The 24543-nt window shown below is 45.3% G+C and overlaps 1 protein-coding gene across 1 annotated transcript in view; it reads left to right on the top strand.

Moving 5' to 3' along the window:
- The first annotated feature begins 477 nt into the window (after positions 1–477).
- ofcc1 (orofacial cleft 1 candidate 1) overlaps positions 478–24543 on the top strand; it is a 213192-nt gene continuing 189126 nt past the window's right edge. Inside the window, exon 1 of the mRNA XM_080193522.1 lies at positions 478–542. Coding sequence (XP_080049648.1) covers positions 539–542 — 4 coding nt within the window. The 5' untranslated portion in view covers positions 478–538. The remainder of the gene's footprint in view (positions 543–24543) is intronic.

Raw genomic sequence — 24543 nt, 5'->3', positions numbered from 1 at the left:
TCTTTTGATTTCAGAAGTATTATAATGGAAAGTGGCCCTTAATGATTAATGGCCAGATTAAAGGTTCATTAATTACAAATTGTGGGCAGCAAGGAATTGGTCAAAATAGAACTACCAGAAAAAATCTCAAGCAAGTCAATTGGAATGTGCAATTTAAAAAAAACCTTAACACATTTGGAACACTTTAAATGTTAAGCCCTTATATGTTGGTCTGAATTTTTAAAAAAAGTCCAGATTGGAGAAGGCCAGTGACCTTCATTATATATTCAATTTTAAGGATTTTATTTTTGGGGGCTATTTTCAAAAGACATTTTCCACTTCCGTTGCTCAATTAATGGTTGACCCTTCAGCAGAGATGCAAATTAAATGACATTTCCTTGTTGTCCTGTGTTTTAAAATACAACGTTAGTTGTGGATCATAAATGATGATCTTCATTCTGGAGCTAATTTATTCATTTAACAATTTCCCCCCAAGAAGTTGCAGCAGAAGGCTGGCAAACAGACTAAGCAGAAGAAATCAAACTCGGCTGCATTTCTGATGGGTGAGCCTTGCTTGATGAGTTATTGTTCATAATTTGTGTAAGGATTAATTAACTAATTACAGACAAATTGCTGTAGGCTAAATTTTGCTTTTGGATGTCAGGGCGCAATTTGTAATTATTTTAATCATTTATTTTTTTAAGCTTCAGATTTAATTTTAACCTAATTGTGTTTTGGTGACATTTGAGGATGATGTGTTTGTCTGCATATTTGATAAGGGAATGTTAAAGGAATTATGGAGGGGAGGGGGGGGGGGGGCGCGAGGGAGGAGGGGGGAGAGATTTTTTTTCCTGGTTGTCATTGTAATGTACTTTCGCGTAATGTGCCACCCTGACCCCCTTGTTTTTTTTTGACGGATGCATTAAAAGACAACAGATCTGCGGCAGAAGGCATTGAAAATCCCACTTTTAACATCAGCACCAGAAACCTTTCAGCATATCATAATTCAGCAGGAAGAGAAATTAGACTTGACAGACACCATGGCACCCTTGCAGCTCACCAACAAAAACTCCTGCTCCAAACCTACGATCAAGCAAGAGGTGAGGTTTCAGTCTTGATTAACCTCACGGTGACTGACAGTAGTTTTTTTTTTGTCTTGATCTAAACCTCACATTCCGGCATCTAAAACCCTTGCATTCCACCTCTGCGTGTCAGAACAAGTTCCCTTGCTGCGACTCGCAACAGCAACAAAAAAAAGAGAGCAAATCCTTTGGGACTTGGGATGTAGCTGGGCATAATCTGCATGAAAACTTGGAGGCAAAGCTTCCTGAGGTTTGCAGCTGGAATACTTGATTTACAAAACCTTCCAATACCTTCCTTAAGCGAATTCTTTCCAAAAGAAAAACTTGCAATTGAGATAATGAAAGTGGGCACCCTTTTAGATGGATGCATTTAACTTCACACACCTTTTCAAATGACCTTAATCACAGAGCTTAGTTTAGTTCTCCTTTATTTCCAGACCAAATCCCTTAATTATTTTGCCAAAATGTCCTTCTCAAACTGATAAAAAGTGCAATCATTGGATTAAAAAGGCTTACTGCTTCTAAAGCATAGTATACCCAACCGTGACAGGTTATGTGACGTGTTTTACAAATCTACAGATTAGAAATCTACCGTGCGAATTTTTGGTTTCAAGAAGATGGGCTTTTATTTTTGTTCAAACGTTTGTGTTTGTTTTGGTACGCAAAGAAAAAAATGGCGCAAGCATTAATAACCAAATGATGTCAATCATTTCAGTGTATGCTGGCTTGCGAGACAGCACACCTTTTTAAGAAGAGTCTTTGTGCAGTACGAAATTTGTCACCGTTTTACAGTTTAGCTGTTGATTTATTTATTAGTCACAAGTAGGCTTACATTAACACTGCAATGAAGTTACTGTGAAATTCCCCTAGTCGCCACACTCTGGTGCCTGTTCTGGTCAATCCACCTAACCAGCACGTCTTTCAGACTGTGGGAGGAAACTGGACCATCTTGAGTACTTTGGTGTGCAGAGTTGGGGATGTGTACCACTTGTTTTTAAATTTATTTATTTGTGTCACAAGTAGGTTTACATTAACACTGCAATGAAGTTACTGTGAAAATCCCCTCGTTGCCACACTCTGTTGCCTGTTCAGGTACACTGAGGAAGAATTCAGCATGGCCAATGCACCTACCCAGCACTTCTTTCGGACTGTGAGGGGAAATCAGGGCATCCAGAGGAAACCCACGCAGACACGGGGAGAACATGCAGACTCTGCACAGGCAGTAAGCTGAGTGTGGAATCACACCTGGGTCCCTGGCGCTGTGAGGCAGCAGTGCTAACCACTGTGCCACCCCCTGTCAAAGCTGTCAGCAACAAATCTCAGGCTAAAATAGAATAACAGAGAAGAGGCATTCTTCTTTCAAAAATCAAAATGAAACAAAAACAGTGAAAAGTAATCCTCAATAGATGATTGGAAGGTCTAATATTATCTTAGCTGATCTGGACACAATACTCAGTACTTTTCCTCTGAGTGGGTACACACACAGCACTGACCAACCTAACTGGAATTTAGTTTTAATGGCTTAATGAGATAAATCTCTGAAACTTACCAATGGAGTGCAATGTATTGGGTGGAATGTTACCATGGTTCATGCCAGTGGGATTTTCCCATCCTGCTACGGAGATTTGACTGGACACCAAATTCTCCAGCCTCACTGCAGTGGGAGTGTGGCTGTGAACCCATTATCCATACCGCTTATGATCCATTTTGCAATCTTGTCTTTTTCTCATCTCCTTCTTTGCCAATTGGCAGAAGGTTTGGAGTTGGACCTTTGCAGCCAGATAGTTGTCTCGAACAGCCTTTCAAACAAAATCTAAACTGGTTTAAGAATCATAGGATCCTACAGTGCAGAAGAAGGTCATTCAATCCATTGAGTCTGCATTAACCATAATCCCACCCAGGATCTATCTCTACCACCCCATGCATTTACCCTAGCTGGTCCCCCTGACACTAAGGGGCAATTTAGCATGGCCAATCCACCTAACTTGCGCATCTTTGGACTGTGGGGAGAAACGAGCACACGGAGGAAACCCATGCAGACACAAAGAGAATGTGCAAATTCCATACAGGTAGTGGCCCAAGCTGGGAATCAAACCGGGGCCCTGGCGCTGTGAGACAGCAGTTCTAACCACTGTGCCACTGTGCCACCCATTTTGAAAAAGGGCAGAACAGTGAGTAGCACTACTGTATCACAGCTCCAGGAACCCGGGTTCTAGTTCGGTTTTGGGTGTCTGTGTGGAGTTTGCACATTCTCTCCATGGCTGCATTGGTTTCCTCTGGGGTGCTTCAGTTTCCTCCCACATTCCAAAGATGTGCGGGTTAGGTGAATTGGCCATACTAAATTACCCCTTAATGTGCCAAGATATGTAGATAAGGCAGATTAACCATGATCAATTGTTCCTTAGTGTCCCGCGATGTGTAGGTTAGAGTAATTGACAAATGTGTGAGATTACGGGGATTGGGCAGGGGAGACGGTTTGGGTAAGCTACTCTGTCAGAGAGTTAGTGCAGACTCAATGGGCTAAATGGTCTCTCCTGCACTCTATTCTTTCTGGATTCTATGAAAAAGAAAACAACTTCTTTAGCTGAGGTTTTCTGGCCCGCTTAGCGGCATCCCTGTGCTTGCGTGGGTTTTCTCCGGGTGCTCCGGTTTCCTCCCACACCCCAAGGATGTGCTATTAGGCTGATTGGCAGTAATAAATTGTCCCTAAATTAGTTTCCCTCAATGTGGATGGCCATAAAACAATAGATAAGGGTCATGGGTGGAGGGGGGGACTGGTAGTGTTAAAATGGCAGCGTGGTCTCGTTGGGCCGAAGGGCCTGTTTCCCGGGCTGTTTTGTTCTTTGTTTGTTCTTTGTATCCACCGTGGGGTATGAGGGGTGTTTAGCCAAGAGTCCATTGACTTTGGGCTGGTCTGGAAGATCCTGGTGGTGGGCGGGGATTGGGAATTCCAGCCTTGGTTACACCCATTGTCAACCTCTTCCTTAAATAGAGTCTCAAAGGTCCAGGAGGATTAGGTATTGTGCAATGCGGAATGCTCGATTGTGGTCAAACTCTGCAGGTGAGTCCATACATTGACAACGCTCTCCAGCACACAGACGTTTTTACATGGATGGGAACTGAGTGATTCATAGCTCACTCACAAATGGATTGCAAGAGCTTTTCGTACACAGTGTGTTGGCGTTTGAATCATCTTCTCCAATAAAGTGTGAATGGTGGATTTATCAAGGTGTGCTTCATTTGGTCAATTAAGGAGAGTATTTGGAAGAAACTGTATCCCGCTTTTATAAATAGGTAGCCAGAATTAATTGAATGTATTTTAAGTTGTCCAGTTTATCTTCCCTTCCTCTTATCGATTTAACTTCAACTGCAATATCACTAAGCTTTAAATCTAACACATATATTCTGGAAACTAAGGAGCAAAAACCAAGGAGAGGAGAGATATAGCATTACTTCCCTGCTGGGGGCAAGCTTAAAGCCGCGTTCTAATAATGCCACTGCCAAATTAATGCATTGTGCCTTTTTCATTGGAGCAAAATGTCTTCTGCTCCACAGATACATTTTTCAGTTTAGTCTTTGATCTGGAGAAGGACAAAAAGAGAAGCCAGTTACAACCGATGGCCAACAAGAAATGCTGTACTTGTTATTTATTTCCCGTATCCAATTAAATCTTCCCTTTGTACATACTGCAAATGCATAAATGCATTTCCGACTGATAAGTAGAAGGCATGTCACTATCAGCAGCACGATACGATAAATATTCCCACAGGTAAGATAGATTGAAGAAGTGTCATATTACACCCTGACAGTTATAAGGCTGCATTTATACTGTCAGCTTTCTGGGGCTGTAAAATGTGACAATATCACTCCAGAATAGGGACCTGATCTGATTTCAGGATGTTGCAACGCTGGACCCCTTGGGCTTGACATTTCATGGAGTGCAACTCCAATACTATGTCAAGTTGAGTTTAAACAGTGCTTTGGGAGTTCATTGGACCTCCTGGGCTATGTAGGAACTTAAAACTCAATTTGAAAACTGTTCTGACAGAGTGGCAGAGCCTGCATGTGCTCCGAAGATATCTGAGATTTAGTGGCCAGGATTGGAACTTGATGTAAGTACCCACAGGCAGAGCTTCCTCGTATGGGGAGGGTGGGGTTCACGTCCAAGGATGCTGCAAATCGTTCTCTGTAACTACCTGTCATAGACGAGTCAGGCACTGCAATGACAAGCTTGATGCATGCGTGACTGGAATAAAATGAATGTTTTCCAACCATGATAACCCAGGCAGGGATGCCACATCCTCACAGAATATTCTACTGGTGGAAAAACGTCTTTTATTCTTCCTGGTCATTTACACACAGCTACATTGCTTGTGAAAATGCAGGCAAAAATGTTGTCAGAAGTAAGTGTGTTACTACACTGTGGATCTGAGGAGTTCACTCAACTGAAAACAAAAGCAGATACAGAACTGCATCATAGAATCCTACAGTACAGAAGGAGGCCATTCGGCCCATCAGGTTGGCACCAACTCTCCGAAAGACCATCTTACCCCAAGGTCACCTCCTCACACACCTCCCATCCCATAACCTCACCCATTTAACCCTACCCATTTACCACAGCTAATCCACCTAACCTACACATCTCTAGACATTAAGGGGCAATTTAGCATGACCAATCCACCTAACCTGGCATCTTTGAACAGAATAATTAAAATTCTTTTGTGAGTCGTGCAATGTTGGGACAAAATGTGATTGAATGAAATTCTACTGCACATTATTTTAAAAGATTGTGGATTCAGAAGAACACAGGAGTAGACAGATGGCCAGTCAAATCTTCTCTGCCGTTCACCACGATTATGGCTTGCCTTTGGCTTCCATTCCACTTTCCCATCTACTCTCCATATCTGTTGATTCCCTGAGGCAGTTTCCACGTTCCACCCCAGGACCTGAGCGCAACATCTACACCAAAACTCCACTGCAGCACTGCAGCATGAGGGAGGGCTGCATTGTCTTAGAGGTCGTGTTCTAAACAAAGACGCTGTCTGCCTCTCAGTTGGACATTAACGATCCCATGGCACTATGTTGGAGAGGAAGAGGAGAATCATTCCTGAAGTCTTGGCCAATATCTCTCCCTCAATCAACATCAGCTAGCCGCATTGGTGCATGTGGGACCATGCAGTGCACAAGTTAGCCATTGTATTACCTGCAAAACAATGGTGAATACCTGTCAAATTGTCTGTGAAACATTTTGGGATGTCTGGTAGCCATGCAAAACACTCCAGAAATACGAGGTACACATGGATGGTTTCAGTTTGGACATAAAAGGCCCGATTTTCCAAAAGTGTTCAACAGGTGGGCACCCCTCTTCCCCAACACCACCACTGGCAACCTCCAAATTACCAACTCCTACTGCCACCACCCCCCCCCCACCCCACCCAATTCCTGGACAACACTGGCCCCGATGTCCCTCGCATCCATTGATGCACCCCCGGCATTGCTGGCCTGACCCTCGCCCCCAAAAATGCCAGCCCCTCCCTCCCCACGAATAGCGGAGAATTGCACCCTGGACTTGTTAAATGGAGGCAGATCAGCATTTCTGTATTGTAACAGCGCGAGGGTGATTTTATAGAAAAACATGGGGTGGGAAGACCGCGACTGGCTGGATGTTGGTCATTTTTGGCCTCCCACTGGCATTTTCCGGTCTGCTGCCCTGCTCGAGCAGCGCAGCCAGTGTGGATCACGGCTAAAAGCCCAATTTGCTGACAACTCTGTCTACATTTCCCACTGCCTCGGAAATGCAACCAGCATAATTAAGGACCCCACGCACAGCATGCAAAACAATGCTTTTCACTGTATACCTAATACATGTGAGAATAATAAATCAAATCAACTCAAAGTAAAAATGGATTGTTTAATATTTATTTACTAATGTCACAAGTCGGCTTATATTAACACTGCAATTAAGTTCTTTTGAATCTCTCCTAGTCACCATACTCTGGCGTCTGTTCAGGTACACTGAAGGAGGATTTAATACGGCCAATGCACCTAACCAGCATGTCTTTCAGATTGTGGGAGGAAACCGGAGCACCTGGAGGAAACACACACAATCACAGGGAAATGTGCAGATTCTGCACAGACAGTGACCCAAACCAGGAATTGAACCCAGGTTCCTGGCACTGTGAGGCATCAGTGCTAACCACTGTTCCACCATGCCACCCTGTTTGGCAAACAGCAAAGACTTCAGCAGGAGAGATGTGAATGTGATAGGTAAACACGTGGCAGATGTAACTTCATATGAAGTGCTGTGCGATCATAAAGATATTTTGGAACAAAATGTGAAGAGGTTCCGCCTGAATGGAAAAGCACCAAAGATTGTGGATAACAGCGGTTCAAAGGCAAAGAGTGCAATTCTCTCCTACGTGACTTACTTCACATGATAGGGACAGAGATGGGGTGGGAAATGTTTCCCGCAGTGGAAGCTTACAGGCAAGCCTCCATATTTAATTAATGCATTATGGATCCAGGGTTTTTGAGCCACCTTCTGTTGCAGGGTGGGATTGATTGTCACACACCATATTCAGGGTGTTGTATTGAAAAGGCACCTACCATCACTGACCCACCAATAACGGAAAAAGATGGACCTCCTGAAGAAAGAAGATGGGCTCGAGGAATATCCTGAGGCTGGAAGGGGGACCTCCGCAAAGACACTGATGCTGGAAGACCCTCAGCCACACATTGCTGTGGTACTCCAGGGTCCAGGGTCACTGGTGGCCTCTATCCCAAACTCTGCAGGCAGTCCCAGGCCCGACCTTTACGCATCATGTTGGTACAGGTCTTCGAGTGTCTGGCAGCTTCCTCAAGGTGAAGGTCTGACAGATTTTGGAGTTGAGTGCCTTCATTGTACGTACCCATGGATCCAGGTGCCTATCTGAAGATCCTCTGTGATCGAAGCTCTCCATCAGAAAGCATACCCAACTGACTCCAATCTCCTCTTCCACAATGTTTTTGACCATCCTGCACCACCTGGCCCATTCCCAGTTTCCCCTACCTTTCTGTGAAAATCACCCAGAACCTTTAAAATATCAGTAACAAAAAAATACAAACCCCTGAAACCACTTAAGGTTGTATAAACAAACATTGTGAAATTGACAATGGGGAAAATTAGGGGCAGTATGGTGTCACAGTGATTAGCACTGCTGTCTCACAGTGCCAGGGACCCAAGTTCAATTCTGGGTCATTGTTTGTGTGAAGTTTGCACTTTTTTTCCCCTGTATCTGCGTAGGATTCTTCTGGATCCTCTTGATAAGTATGCACCCTATACTTTCCTTCACCCTTATGTACTCTATGAATGGTATGCTTTGTCTGTAAAGCATGCAAGAAACAATATTTTTCACTATATCCTAATACATGTGACAATAATAAACCAAATCAAATTAAATCAAATGATCGTGGCTTCAACTCCACATTCTGCCTACCCCAATAACCTTTGACACTCCTCCTCCTCTTCCTGCTCCCCCGCTCTCTCTCTCTCCCCACCCCCCCAGTGTTAGTCAAGAATCTATCGACTCCTGCCTTTAAAATATTTAATGACACAGGCCTCCCTGGTCTCTGGGGAAGAAATTTCCAAAGATTCACAACTCCCCAAAGACAAATAATTAATCTCATCTCCGTCTTAAATGGGAGACTGCTTGGTCACTATGAATTTTTTGTAGTGTTGGCCGTAGCCGTCTGCCAAATACTTGAATAGCTACTGTGTCCCCTGACAACCTCTTTTTACTTCTCTGCTGATGACCTTTTTTTGAGTCTGCTTCTTGCCAGTGTTGGAGAAGAGTCACCTTTCTGCTCATAACCTTCTAAAGGAGCACTCTTATATTAACTGTTGTGAAGCACGGAGAGTGAAGCGGGCATCTCTGCACCCTGCAAAAGACCCATTTGGCATTTTCCTGTGACAATAGGGGCAGTGATGGCGCAGTGGTATTGTCACTGAGCTAATGTTCTAAGGACACAGGCTGCTGCTCTGATGGACCCAGGTCCAAATCTCACTATGGCAGAATTCAGTAAACAAAATCTGGAATTGCACGCTCCGAGTGTGAGCAGTTTCAACCCAGGAGCTCGCAACACCCTCTACAGTCACACTTCCATTTGTGATGATGATAGGAGTGGCACAATGGTGAGCACTGCTGCCTCACAGCGCCAGGGACCCATGTTCAATTTTGGCCTTAGTTGACCGTGTCGAGTTTGTGTGTTCTCCCGTGTCTGCATGGTTTTCTTTTGGGGTGCTCCAGTTTCCTCCCACACTCCAAAGATGTGCAGGTTAGGGTGACTGGCTATGCTCCATTGTCCCTTAGTGTCAGGGGAACTAGTAGGGCCTGGGTGGGTGTAATAAGTCCTCAGAGGCGGAGGTCCCTTCACCAAAATTCCTTTATTTACAAGATCCAACTACATTGTACAGAGTGCTCTCAGTATGTAGTCTCCAACCAGAGTGCCAGAGGAACTGACACGCCTGTTTCAATACAGAGTGTGGGGCTCCCTGATTGGACCATCAATTTGGCCCTTAATCAGGGAGTTTATATAAGTAAAAAAAAGTTTATTTATTTGTCACAAGTAATCTTACATTAACACTGCAATGACGTTACTGTGAAAATCCCCCAGTTGCCCCACTCCGGTGTCCAGTCGGGTACACTGAGGAAGAACTTAGCATGACCAATGCACCTAAATTGGGTGCATTTAGGACCCAACAAATCTTTCAGACGGTAGGAGGAAACCGGAGCACCTGGAAGGGACCCACGCAGACATGGGAAGAATGCACAGACTCCACACAGACAGTGACCCAAGGCCAAAATCAGACCCGGGTCCCTGGCGCTGTGAGGCAGCTGTGCTGGCATATTCATGCAGGCCAACCCCAATTGCCTGATTAAAATCATTAGGGTGGGATGGTTGTCGGTGCAGAAAGAATTGATGGGATGAAGAGTTTTAGGAAAAATAATTTGGAAGACATCTCCCAAAACTTTTCAAGTACAACAGAGCAAGAGAACATTTGCTTTCAATAATGTATGAAGTTTGAACAGAAACTCGGTTTCGTAGATAACCCACATTGCTGTGGAGTAATCTCTGGAGGTGCATCTTAACTATTCCAGGATATTCGGTCAAAAACTAATAATAAGAAAATTATTTTTGACTTCAATCAGGAGACTGTTGGGAATATAAATTGTCCTTTGACTCCAAACGTTGCCTCAGTTTTTCAATATTCAACATCTAAAAAGTCGTCGCAGTATCTCAGTATTTGGTGCCCTTTAAACACCTCAAAAATTATCGGTTGGGTCTCAGATAAAATCATCCTAGTATTGGATGTCTTTTCTTGTTCACGTTTATCTGATAATCCATGAGAACATCAGAGATAGAATGGCTACAGTGTCATTGAGGCCATTCGGCCCATCGAGCCTGCACTGACTCTCTGACAGAGTATCTTACTCAGGCCCTCTCCCCCACCCTATCCCCGTAACCCCACACATTCACCATGGCTAATCTACCTATGCACCTTATTTTTAAAATTTTTATTTATTTTACTAGTGTCACAAGTAAGCTACTGTGATAATCCTCTAGTCACCACACTCCAGCGCCTGTTTGGGTACAGTGAGGGAGAATTTAGCATGGCCAATGCACGTAACCGGCACATCTTTGGACTGTGGGAGGAAACCAGAGCACCCGGAGGAATCCCACACAGACATGGGGAGAACGTGCAAACTCCACACAGGCAGTCAGTCACCCGAGGCTGGAATTGAACCTGGGTCCCTGGTGCTGTGAGGCAGCAGTGTCAACCACTGTGCCACTACTTGGGTAACAAGTGGCGTTATTTCATTGCAACAAAGACCTTGACATTAACTGTGGGGTAATGGTGTGGAAATTGCTCCTCCTCAGAAGCATTGCCACGTTTTATATTAAACAGGCTGCTGAAGTGACAAAGAGAGGGTTATCAGGTGGCCAGGAAAGCGGGTGGGTGGAGGGGTGTTGAAGGCCCTTGCAAAGCATAGACTGGTGATGGGCTGAATGACGTGACTGTGCAGATTTTTTTTTAATTGACTATTTTTCTTATTTTACTGGTGTCACAAGTAGGCTAAAATTAACACTGCAACGAAGTTACTGTGAAAATCCCCCGGCACCTATTTGGGTACACTGAAGGAGAATTTAACATGGCCAATGCACCTAACCAGCACGACTTTCGGACTATGGGAGAAAACCCACGCAGACACGGGGAGAATGTGCAGACTCTACACAGACAGTGATCAAAGCCAGGAATCGAACCGGGGTCCCTGGTGCTACGAGGCAGTGGTGCTATTCCGCTGCCATGCCACTCATTGTAATTAAGTACAATGCAGTTTTGAAGCTGGGAATGGGAAATATATAAATTCCTTTCGCCAAAATTAACATTGTGATTAATTTCCGCTGAAGATTCAAAATGGTGCTAAAAAAAAATAGATACGAGTGAGTGTGTGTGCCTGAAAACCCACTCCTGCGTTAAGTCAGGGATATGAACACTCGGCATATGGCTTAGACATAAGTGGCGTTTTAATTGAATGCAAGTATGCAGGGCTGACATTGGGAGAGCAGACTGTTTGGTTTTGTTGCAGAGACAGCAAGGTTTGTTTCCTACTGGGAAGAACAGCAGTGCTAGATGTAATAGCTTCGTGGTGTTATTACAGTACATAAGCCTTTGATTAGAACACAGACTGAAGGAGTTCCCAGCTGGATTTAGCCGCCTGGCCCCTCTGAAGCACTTGTTACTCGTTGACAGATATAGAAATGAAGTTTTAAAAACATTCGGATTTTCAGTTTGTTTCTCTTTATTGAGCCCTGATAGCAGTGTGACTTTTACAACCCTTATTTACTGCTGTTATGTATTTTCTGACTGGTATCCAGAATGCAGCCCTGCAGGATAACAGATTTGATGCACTTTGCTTTCAAACCCTCTACTGATATGTGAAAATTGGTGGTTGTTTACATCTACCTGCTTCTGTACACTATTTGGAGGTCACTGCGTGGAAATTATATTTACATGCCCAGGTTGACCCCGGCGCCAATTTCTTTCTCCCCGCGATTTGATCAAAGAGCCCTTTGCAAAAACAATAACTTTGCTGCATAATTTTAAAAGTTCTGCCGTAGATTTTTCTCTCCCCACCCCCCCCACCCCCCCACCGCCACGATCACCGACCAATGTGGTGCGACTGCTCTGACATCCAAATTTGTCTTTGATCTGCCCCTGCGCGTCTCTAGGCAACCAGGGGACAACCAGCATGGTGACTCGATGTCGTCATGCTGCTGTCCCTGCTCTGTGCCTGCGTGATCAGGGTTGAGAAGCATTTTGAGATCCGCAGTGTATGAAAGACGCTAGGCCGAGGCTCAGACCCGCTCCAGCAGGCAGTCTGTTGCAGAGGCACTCCATGCGCACGGTGGCTAATGTTGCATTAGAACGATACTTTGTATAGAAACCAGGTACAGCCAATGTCTAGAGCTAATCAGTGATGTCCCACGGTGGATGATTTCAATTATATTTCTTCCATTATATAAGCTTCGAGCATTCACCTACATTGTATTTCCGCAGAGTCACAAAGGTCAAGATATTTTTAACCACGAAAATAATGATCGCGCTGCGCGTGCCAACCAATCTTTAATGGTTTAAAAGATTTAAAATCTATTCTGGGCCAAAGTTACCTTTGCGGCTGCAAAACAGTTATTTGTAACACTGTGAGTCCCGGGTACATTTAATTGTCAGATGTTGTGCAGGTTTTGTCAATGAGGGAGACCCCCATCAGATGTTTAAGGGAGGAAGTGCTGGAGAGAGTCCAGAGGAGATTCACAATCCCGGGAATGAAAAACATTACGGATGTGGAATGTTTGAGAACTCTGGGTCTGTACGTACTCAATGGAGTTTAGAAGGATGAGGGGGGACATCATTGAAACTTGCAGAACACTGAAAGGCCTGGAGAGAATGGACATGGGAAAGATGTTTCCATTAGTAGGAGAGACAGCACAGCCTCAGAATAAAGAGACAACCCATTAGAACCAAAATGAGGAGGAATTTCTTCAGCCAGAGAGTGGCTGAAATCATTGCCACAGGGAGGCTGTGGATCCAGGTCATTGCGCGTATCTAAGACAGAGATAAATAGGTTCTTGATTGGTAAGGGGATCAAAGGTTATGGGAAAAAGGCAGGAGAATGGGTTGAGAAACTCATCAGCCATGATCTAATGGGGCAGCAGACTCGATGGGCCAAATGGCCTAATTCTGCTCCTATATCTTATGGTCTCAAAATTAATGCATGAATCATAATGCTCACTCACGTCACATGTAAAGTGCTCGTCTGTCGTAAATGTTACTTCCCAACTGAAGTAATACCCATCTCCAGTAAGATCAGGGTTAAACAGTCTAGGGGATAGAGGAAAAAGTTGCCTGTCAAAGAATGTGTCATGAGAAATAGTATTGAATGACTATGCATCAAACCAATTAAGGACCCTAATGATGATTGAAGTGTGGGGGGGGTATATAGAGTAGGATAGGTTCCATTGAAAATCATCGCTGTTACACAAATGGTAAAAATCTACAGAAATATACTAAACCTTTGAACCGGCTTGTTTTTAAGGGTTTTTTTTCATCTTGCAAGTTATGATCTGCTTGCAAAAGATTGTCTTCTCCGACCTTTCCTGTTTTGCTAAGTGGGGCACTGAGTTTGAGCGCAGTGTGAGAATCATTAAGTACCGAATCTAAAACTTACAAGGTAGCAAAACTGACATGCTGTACTGGTGTCAGTTTCAGAATTAACATTTTGGTTCATATGCTTCTAATAATCAGTGACCCTTACTTCATGTGCTTTCCACAGGAAATGAATACAGCAGAAATTACTTTGACCTACAGATGTATGAGGGAATAGACCCAAGGCAGTATAGGATAGAGGTCAGTGCAGAAGATGAGTGTGAATTAAGTATGTAATTTCTTGTCATTATATTCTCTTCAAATCACTTTAATGAGGTGGGAATGACTGTCTGTAGTCTAGCCTACTTTTACAGTTTTAGGATTACAACTTGTTTTCTTATTAAAAGTTAGTACCAAAAGTGCATTTCTAATGCGCTGCATTGGGTGTGAGAGCCATCTCAATGCACGCTATGTGTTAGCAGTCTGATATTTAATGTCAGACTAAACTGATGATTAGTTTCATTTCTAGTTTTAAATTAAACCGAGGTGTTTGATGTCTTCATATAAAACTCCTTGTCCAATTTCTTGAGGCTCTCACAGAGCATTTTTAGCAAGACGCGGCATTAAAAATGAATTAAATTGACCCACATTTTAATTCCTGTAACATAAGCTAATCATAACGCACCGTTTGATTCTTGCAGGTTGAGAACAAAATTTGTAAATCTTCAGAGAAATTTATGTACATTAAGAAGATTTCGACTAATTTATAGGATGATTTCTTCAAGGGCAAGAGGGAAAACTGGTTGGCTGTTTAATGAGACTGATAACCCTGCTTCTAAATCACGTGGAATACACCTGGGTTCGAATCCCACCACAGCAGCTGGTGGAATTTGAATTCATAAGAACATAAGAACATAAGAACATAAGAAGTAGGAGCAGGAGTAGGCCATCTAGCCCTTCGAGCCTGCCCCGCCATTCAATAAGATCATGGCTGATCTGAAGTGGATCAGTTCCACTTTCCCACTCTCTCCCCATAACCCTTAATTCCCTTGTCTGTCAAAAACCTATCTACCCGTGACTTAAATATATTTAGCAAGGTAGCCTCCACCACTTCAGCGGGCAGAGAATTGAGTGAAGAAGTTCCTCTTCAACTCCGATCTAAACTGCACCCCCCCCCCCCCACTTATCTTGAGGCTGTGCCCTCTAGTCCTGCTGTCCTTTCTAAGCGGAAAGAATCTCTCTACCTCTACCCTGTCCATCCCTTTCATTATCTTATACGTCTCTATAAGATCCCCCCTCATCCTTCTAAACTCCGAGTACAGACCCAGTCTATTTAGTCTCTCTTCATAGTCCAACCCCCTCATCTCCAGTATCAGCCTAGTGAACCTCCTCTGCACTCCCTCCAAGGCCAAAATATCCTTGCGCAAATGCGGCACACAGTACTCCAGTTGCGGCCTCACCAGTGCCCTGTACAGATCAATTAAAAAAAATCTGGAATTAAGAATCTACTGATGACCATGAAACCATTGTCGATTGCCGGAAAAACCATCTAGCTCACTAGAATCATAGAAACACTACAGTGCAGAAGGGGGCCATTCAGCCCATCGAGTCTGCACCGACCACAATCCCATCCAGGCCCTATTGCTGTAACCCCACATACTTACCCTGCTAAACCCCTTGACACTAAGGGGCAATTTAGCATAGAGTCATAGAAATTTACAGCATGGAAACAGGTCCTGTGGCCCAACTTGTCCACACGTCCCTTTTTTTTTAAACCTCGAAGTGGTGGAGGCTGCCTCGCTAAATATTTTTAAGAAGCGGGTTGATGGGTTCTTGATAAGAGAGGGGATTAAGGGTTATGGGGAGAGGGCGGGAAAGTGGAACTGAGCCACAACAGATCAGCCATGATCTTATTGAATGGCGGGGCAGGCTCGAAGGGCTAGATGGCCTACTCCTGCTCCTATTTCTTATGTTCTTATGTTCTTATGTTCTTAATCCCAGTTGCCCGCATTTGGCTCATATCCCTCTGTACCCATCGTATCCATGTAACTATTTAAATTCTTTTAAAAGATAAAATTGTACCCGCCTCTACTACTACCTCTGGCAGCTGTTCCAGACACTCACCACCCTCTGTGTGAAAAAATTGCCCCTCTGGACACTTCTGTATCTCTCCTCTCTCATATTAAACATATGCCCTCTAGTTTTAGACTCCCCTACCTTTGGGAAAAGATATTGACTGTCTACCATGTCTATGCCCTCATTATTTTATAGACCTCTATAAGGTCACCCCTCAGCCTCCTATGTTCCAGGGAAAAATGTCCCAGTCTATTCAGCTTCTCCTTATAACTCAATCCATCAAGTCCCGGTAGCATCCTAGTAAATCTTTTCTGCACTCTTTCTAGTTTAATAATATCCTTTCTATAATAGGGTGACCAGAATTGCACACAGTATTCCAAGTGTGGCCTTACCGATGTCCTGTACAACTTCAACAAGACGTCCCAACTCCTGTATTCAGTGTTCTGACCGATGAAACCAAGCATGCCGAATGCCTTCTTCACCACTCTGTCCACCTGTGACTCCACTTTCAAGGAGCTATGATCATGTACCCCGAGATCTCTTTGTTCTGTAACTCTGCCCAAAGGCTGACCATTAACTGAGTAAGAGCTGCCCTTATTCAATCTACCAAAATGCATTACCTCACATTTGTCTAAATTAAACTCCACCTGCCATTCATCAGCCCACTGGCCCAATTGATCAAGATCCCGCTGCAATTGGAGATAACTTTCCTCACGGTTCACCATGCCACCATCTGTAAACATACGAACCATGTCTCCATATTCTCATCCAAATCATTAATATAAATGACAATTAACAAGGGGCCCAGCACTGATCCCTGAGGCACACTGCTGGTCACAGGCCTCCAGTTTGAAAAACAATTCTCTACAACCACAATCTGGCTTCTGTCAAGAAGCCAATTTTGTATCCATTTAAATACCTCACCCTGAATCCCGTGATTTAACTTTATGCAATAATCTACCATGCGGTACCTTGTCAAAGGCCTTGCTAAAGTCCATGTAGACAACATCAACTGCACTGCCCTCATCTACCTTCTTGGTTACCCCTTCAAAAAACTCAATTAAATTTGTGAGACATGATTTTCCAATCAACTTAACCCACACGTCAAAGATTGAGTGGGAGGAAACAGGGGCACCCGGAGGAAACCCACGCAGACACGGGGAGAACGTGCAGACTCCACACAGACGGTGACCCCAGGCCAGAATTGAATCCGGGTCCCTGGCGCTGTGAGGCAGCAGCGCTATCCACTGTGTTATCGTGCCGCCCTTTTAATTATAGAGTCATAGAATCCCTACAACACAGAAGGAGGCCATTGAGCCCATTGAGCCTGCACTGACACCAATCCCACCCAGCCCCTATACACGTAACCCTACATATTTACCTCGCTAATCCCTCTAACCTAAACATCCTGGGTCACTAACGGGCAATTTAGCATGGCCAATCAACATAACCTGCACATTTTTGGACTAACGTCCTTTATACCAATGTCCTTTAGGGAAGGAAATCTGCCGTCCTTACTTGGTCTGACCTACATGTGACTCCAGAGCCACAGCAATGTGGTTGATTCTCAACTGTCCTCTGTAATGGGCTAGCAAGCCACTCAGTTCAGGGGCAACTAGGAATGTGCAATAAAATCTGGCCAGCCATGTCCCACAATTGAATGAAGAACAGTGATCTCCAGTTGATTTTGATGTTCTCAAACTGAACTAGAGGCCATTTGAAAACAGCTACTTTCTGAACTGTGGGGTGGGGGCAGATGGGGGGTTGGGAGGGAGGTGGAGGGGCAGTTGTTGGAGAATATTTTTCCTCAGGAATGTTGAGCTTAAGGACATAGGAATTGGTGGAAAAAAGATGAGTAAGGTTCAATGTTCCCTCTGATCTGCATGGGCACATGTCCTTGTAGGAATTAGAAATGCGACGCACAAGCTATGCATTATCAGCAGTCCCTTTAAGGTGCATGCAGCTGTGGCCACATGGCATATTAAAGAGGCCTTACAGAGCAAGAAATGGTCACATACGGTGAAGGGAAGTTTCATGCCATTATCCATCTAGTTTGCCTTCTACCAGTCTGAAAGTCACATGATGCAATGGGGTTATTAACCAATCGTAACAATTAGTTATATTATTCAGCCTACAGCTAGAATCATAGAATCCTACTGCGCAGAAAGAGGCCACTGGGTCCATTGAGTCTGCACTGACCACAATCCCACCCAGGCATAATCCCCATGCCTTTACCCCAACTAGTTCCCCTGACAATAAGTGGCAATTTAGCCTGGTCAATCCACCTAACCCACACATCTCTGGACTGTGGGAAGAAACCAACGCAGACACAGGGAGAAAGTGTAAACTCCATACAAACAATGACCCAAGCTGGGAATCGAACCCAGGTCCCTCTCTCTGTGAGACAGCAATGCCAACCACTGTGCCACCGTGCCACCATCAGATCTTGTATATGAGGCAAGGATAACTCAGCAGTTGAGGAAGCTAAGAGCACCTTAGGTACAAACTCACCTGTCCCTCTCATGAACGCTACAACCTATCACATGTTGTGCCTTCCTTGACTACAGGACATTCAAAATGGAGTCCATCAGAAATGTGGCACTTATTGTCAGAAAAAAAATGTCTGAAGACAGCATTAGTCAAATTAAGTAACAGTTGCGTGCAACTTTTTAAATCTGGTTTTCCACCTTTGGTTTCATCTCTACCAAGACCACTTGCCACCTTGTGTTCTCATTCTGTTAAGCCGAATGGCTCTGTTGAGCTCTGCATGGTAACCAGCCATGATACTTTGGCTCTAAATTTCCTTAGGCTTCAAGGCCTATTGGTGTGTTACCAGGGTGGCCAGCAATTGCAGTTGACTGGATCTGTGCCCCATTGGTCATGCTCCAGGAGTGTCTGCTGACAGAGATGTGAGAGCCTTTTGGACTTGTTCCCTTTGCAGTTAACATAAAAGAAAGAAGCAGGGATGAAAGTTTATGGGTGGCATGGCGGCATAGTGGTTATCACTGCTGCCTCACAGTCCCAGGGATTGGGGTTCAATTCCCGGCTTGGGAGACTGCGTGGAGTAGTTTGCACATTCTTCTCATGTCTGCGGGGTTTTCCTCCGGGTGCCCCAGTTTCCTCCCATAGTCCAAAGATGTACCAGTTAGGTGGATTGGCTATGCCATATTGCCCCTTAGTGTCAGGGGGCCTGGGTGGGATTGATGTTGGTGCCGGCTCGATGGGCCACATGCCCTCCTTCTGCACTGTATGGACTCTATGCAGTTGATATCACCTTCCAGAATCCCTGCCAATGCCACTTCTGGTGACCTTTGTGAATTTTGTATCAGCACGGGGCAGTGTGCAGCATCTCAATGTGGCTGAAGAAGGATGGAGGGGTGCAGGGAGGAGGGAACCGAGTGTATGGTGTCGAAATTTGCTGATGACACCAAGATTGGTGGAACGGCAAATTGCGCGAAGGGTGTGGAGAGTCTGCAGAAGGATCTAGATAGGCTGGGCGAATGGGCCAGGAACTGGCAAATGGAATTTAATGTTGGCAAGTGCGAGGTGGTCCACTTTGGTAGGAATAATGGTAGGAAGGATTATTACTTACGTGGAGAAATACTGCAGCTGGCGACGGTGCAGAGGGACCTCGGGGTCCTTGTGCATGAGTCGCAAAAACCCAGCTTGCAGGTGCAGCAGGTGGTCAGGAAGGCAAATGGGATGCTGGCCTTCATAGCGAGGGGGTTTGAATATAAAAGTAGGGAGGACTTGCTGCAGCTGTATAGGGCATTGGTGAGGCCGCAGCTGGAGTACTGTGTGCAGTTTTGGGCGCCGTACTTACGCAAGGATATTTTGGCCTTGGAGGGAGTGTAGAGGAGGTTTACTAGGCTGATACCGGAGTTGAGGGGGTTGAGCTATGAGGAGAGGCTGAATAAACTAGGCTTGTACTCGTTAGAGTTTAGAAGAATGAGGGGAGATCTCATTGAGACGTATAAGATGATGAATGGGATGGATAGGATAGAGGTGGAGAGGCTCTTCCCGCTCAGAAAGGACAGTAGGACTAGGGGGCACAGCCTCAAGATAAAGGGGGGGTGGTTTAGAATGGAGTTGAGGAAGAACTTCTTCACTCAAAGGGTGGTGAATCTCTGGAATTCTCTGCCCGTTGAAGTGGTGGAGGCTGCCTCGCTAAATATTTTTAAGACGCGGGTTGATGGGTTTTTGATAAGAGAGGGGATTAAGGGTTATGGGGAGAGGGCGGGAATGTGGAACTGAGCCATGACAGATCAGCCATGATCTTATTGAATGGCGGGGCAGGCTCGAGGGGCCAGATGGCCTACTCCTGCTCCTATTTCTTATGTTCTTATGTTCTTCTTATACCATGAAAGGAAACATTGGTATCTCTGCAGCAACCAGTCACAAAGTGACCCTTGGTGACCCATTTAGAATCGTAGAATCCCAATTGCGCAGAAGTAGGCCATTTGGCCTATCATGTCTACACTGGCCACAATCCCACCCAGGCCCTATCCCCATAACCCCACATATTTACCCTGCTAATCCCCTGACACTAAGGAGCAATTTAGCATGGCTAATCAACCAAATCCGCACATCTTTTGAGTGTGGGAGGAAACTGAAGCACCCGGAAGAAACCCATACAGACACAGGGAGAATCTGCAAACTCCACACAGAAAGTGACCCAAGCTGGGAATTGAACCTGGGTCCCTGCCTGTGTGAGGCAGCAGTGCTAACCACTGTGACACTGTGCTTTCTACTTTCTTCCATGTATGACCAAGCCATTTGGCAGGGGGCTTCAGAAGCTGCCAGATTTTCCAGATTTATGCCCACAGCTATGACTGTTTGTCTGTTTTGCCCAGCCAGGGGTGCTGCCCAGGAGTGGACACTGACCTGCTTCCATCAAACAGCCTGACCTTCATCCATCAAACTGGACCAGATTGTTGTTCGTCCATTGTCATCGATGAGGACCTCGACACCATTAGTCATTTTGAGGCTGGTTGCGGTGTGTCCGAAGATGACTGATCAGGCCAATTCGGGCACGGAATGTTCTGGCACATATTGGGCAGACTTGTGTAGACTCTGTAGTTGTTGCGCTGGTGGCTCTGGACTTGCGCAGCTCGCGCTTAAGTTGTGCTTCAGCAATACACCTTGCTTCGTGAGCTTGACAGCCTTTGTGGATGAGGCAGCGCCAGGTAGGGCAGTTTTGTGCCAGCGTTTCCCAGGTGGTCGTGTCAATGTCAAGCGACTTCAGGGAGGCTTTGAGTGTGTCTTTGAAACGTTTCTTCTGCCCTCCATGCGAGTGTCTTCCAGCAGAGAGTTCCCCAAAAAGGAGCTGCTTGGGTATGCGCTCATCTGGCATATGGATGACGTGACCTGCCCACCGGGTCTGCGCTCTCATCAGCAGTGTGTGGACTGATGGTAGACTTGCTCTAGAGAGAACTTCAGTGTCTGGTACTTTGTCTTGCCATTGGATGCGTAATATTCTGCAAAGACAAGTCATGTGGAAATGATTGAGCTGTCTTGCATGCCTTCGATACACAGTCCACGTTTCACAGGCATACAGGAGGGTAGTGAGTACCACGGCGCTGTAGACCTTCAGTTTTGTTGCTGGGCTGATTCCTTGACATTCCCATACAGTGGAACACAGTCTACCGAAAGCAGAACTTGCCTTTGCTATTCTGCTTTTCCACTGTATGGGACCAGATATGTCACTGAAGAAATCTCACTCTGCTGAAGTGAAATCAATGGATGGTATTCTTTCATTTTGAGACAGAGTGCCAGAGTGGGAATGGGAACAGGAACGTGGACTCTTTCCCACTGCGGGAAAATGTCAGCAAACCTTCCGGTCTTGATCTCATTAATTATGCTCCTGAGTGTTTTACGCCATATACCATGGCTGGACAGGCCTGGATGACACATACTCCATTATCGTGTCCAGGCGCCCTATTGAAAAGGTTGAAGAAAGAACTTGGACCTCCTGAAGATGAAGATGGACCTTCAGAAACATTCTGAAGCTGGAAGATGGACCCTCCCCAGGATATCGAACCTGAAAGGTCAATCCGCAGATGCATCTCTGACGCTGTGGCGTTCCAGAGTCCAGGCTTGTGGATGGCCTCCATTCTAAACTCCAGAGGCATTGAATCATAGAATCTCTACAGTGCAGAGGATGTCATTCAGCGCATCGAATCTGCACCGACCACAATCCTACCCAGGCCCCATCCCCATAACCCCATACATTTACCCTGCTATTCCCCCTGACACTAAGGGACAATTTAGCATGACCAATCAGCCTAATCCACACATCTTTGGACTGCGGGAGGAAACTGGAACACCCGGAGGAAACCCACGCAGACACGGGGAGAATGTGCAGACTTCACACAGACAGTCACCCAAGACCGGAATTGAACCTGGGTGGCTGGCGCTGTGAGGCAGCAGCGCTAGCCACTGTGCCAACATGCTGTCCTACTGTGCCACCATGCCATCCTATTGCTCAGGGGCGTCTCAACATTTGCATGCCATGTTGTTCTAAACGTGTTTCAAGCCAACGTGTTTCAACTGGCATGTTTTCCCACCGTCATTGCGGGAAATCAGGGGTGGATGGTTGGGCCTTCATCTACATCCCATTAATGGGAGACAAAGACGGTTCATGCTGACCTGTGATGGGTTTTCTGCCCCAATATGGCGGGAACCAGCAGAGGATTCCACTGTAAATCCACACAGGGATCAAACCGATCTCTGGTTCATAAAATTATAGAACCCTACAGTGCAGAAAGAGATTATTTGGCCCATTGATGCCTGCACCAATCACATTCCCACCCACACCCAACCCCATATCCCTACATACTTTACCCGCTTATCCCTCTACGCATCTCAGGAATCTAAGGGACAATTTTGAGCATGGCCAATCAACCTAACCCGCACGCCTTTGGACTCCCACTCCCGCCATATTCCCCACCATGTCCACCATCGAACACGCCAGTGAGGCTTGGGAGATTTCTGCCCAATGTGCGCCACTGTACAAATCGGATATGACTTCCCTCCCTTTGGAAGATGTAGCTCCCTTCTGAATTGTAATTCTCTAGAAATTGGCATAATTCCACAAAGTGGCATAATACTCAACTGAAGGTTGTGCCTAACAGAATATCCAGCTTTGAAACACATACCCTATGACCCAAAGGTTTTGACTTAATGTTCTTTTGTTGCAGTTCTGTTAAAGAAGTAAATCTAATACTTCTTTTCTTCCATTACTTTACCTGTGCTCCTCAAATTCTGTTAAATACACCAGAAAAACATGAGTTACAGAAGCTTAAAATTCCCACAGTGCAGAAAGAGGCCATTTGGTCTATTGAATCTGCACCCACTCTCTTAATAGGCATCTTACCCAGATCCTCCCTCCTGTCCTTCTCCCCATGTACTCTATGAATGGGATGTTTTTGTCTGTACAGCGTGCAAGAAACAATATTTTACACTGTATACCAATACATGTGACAATAATAAACCAAATTAATTTTCCATCGGGAAAAGATACAAATGTCTGTGATCATATACCAACTGACCCAAGAACAGCTTCTTCCCTGCTGCCACCAGACTTTTGAATGGATCTACCATATATTAAGTTGATTTTTCTTTATATTCTAGCTATGACTGTAACACACTACATTCTGCACTCTCTCCTTTCCTTCTCTATGCAGTTTATTTATTTGTCACTAGTAGGCTTACTGCAATAAAGTTACTATGAAAATCCCCTAGTATGGCATGTTTTGTCTGTATAGTGCACAAGAAACAATACTTTTCACTGTATACCAATACATGTGACAATATGTATTGTCACATGTATTGGTATACATTGAAAAGTACTGTTTCTTATATTGTATACATGTGAACAAAAGAACAAAGAACAATACAGCAGAGGAAACAGACCCTTTGGCCCTCCAAGCCTGCGCCGCTCATTGGTCCAACTAGACCATTCTTTTGTATCCCTCCATTCCCAGTCTGCTTATGTGACTATCCAGATAAGTCTTAAACGATCCCAGTGTGTCTGCCTCCACCACCCTGCTTGACAGTGCATTCCAGGCCCCCACCACCCTCTGTGTAAAATACGTCCCTCTGATATCTGAGTTAAACCTCGCCCCCCCTTACCTTGAGCCTGTGACCCCTCGTGTTTGTCACCTCTGACCTGGGAAAAAGCTTCCCACTGTTCACCTTATTTGTACCTTTCATAATTTTATACACCTCTATTAAGTCTCCCCTCATTCTCTGTCAACAAAGAACAAAGAACAAAGAACAACCCAGCACGGGAAACAGGCCCTTCGGCCCAACGAGCCCGCGCCGCCGCATCACCCTACACCTATTCTACCCTGCATGTCTACGAATGGGACCCTACTCAGTCAGGTTCAGGGAAGAAATAGTGTCAATTTGGTGGAAACCGATTAGCCTAAGAGCACATCTTTGGGGTGTGGGAGGAAACCGGAGCGCCCGGAGGAAACCCACGCATCCACAGGGAGAATGCACAAACTCCCACAGACACAGGCCCAAATCCATGTATCTGCACAGCCAGCAGTGCTAGTCACCGAGCTGTTGCGGCGCCCTTCTACCGGTCCAGGATCAAGCACACACACCGACACGAAGTACTAGGCCACTCCTGGAACCTCCAAGAGTAGCCCACGCACGACCCACCGTGTGCATGCCCCTCGTTTGACAACGAGGTGGACCTCCACCTGCGGAATA

The sequence above is a fragment of the Carcharhinus amblyrhynchos genome, chromosome 8, assembly GCF_965287045.1.
Source record: "Carcharhinus amblyrhynchos chromosome 8, sCarAmb.v2.hapA, whole genome shotgun sequence".
Classification (NCBI taxonomy): domain Eukaryota; kingdom Metazoa; phylum Chordata; class Chondrichthyes; order Carcharhiniformes; family Carcharhinidae; genus Carcharhinus; species Carcharhinus amblyrhynchos.
Note: the sequence above shows the minus strand (reverse complement) of the source record. Positions and strands in the feature narration are given on the sequence as shown.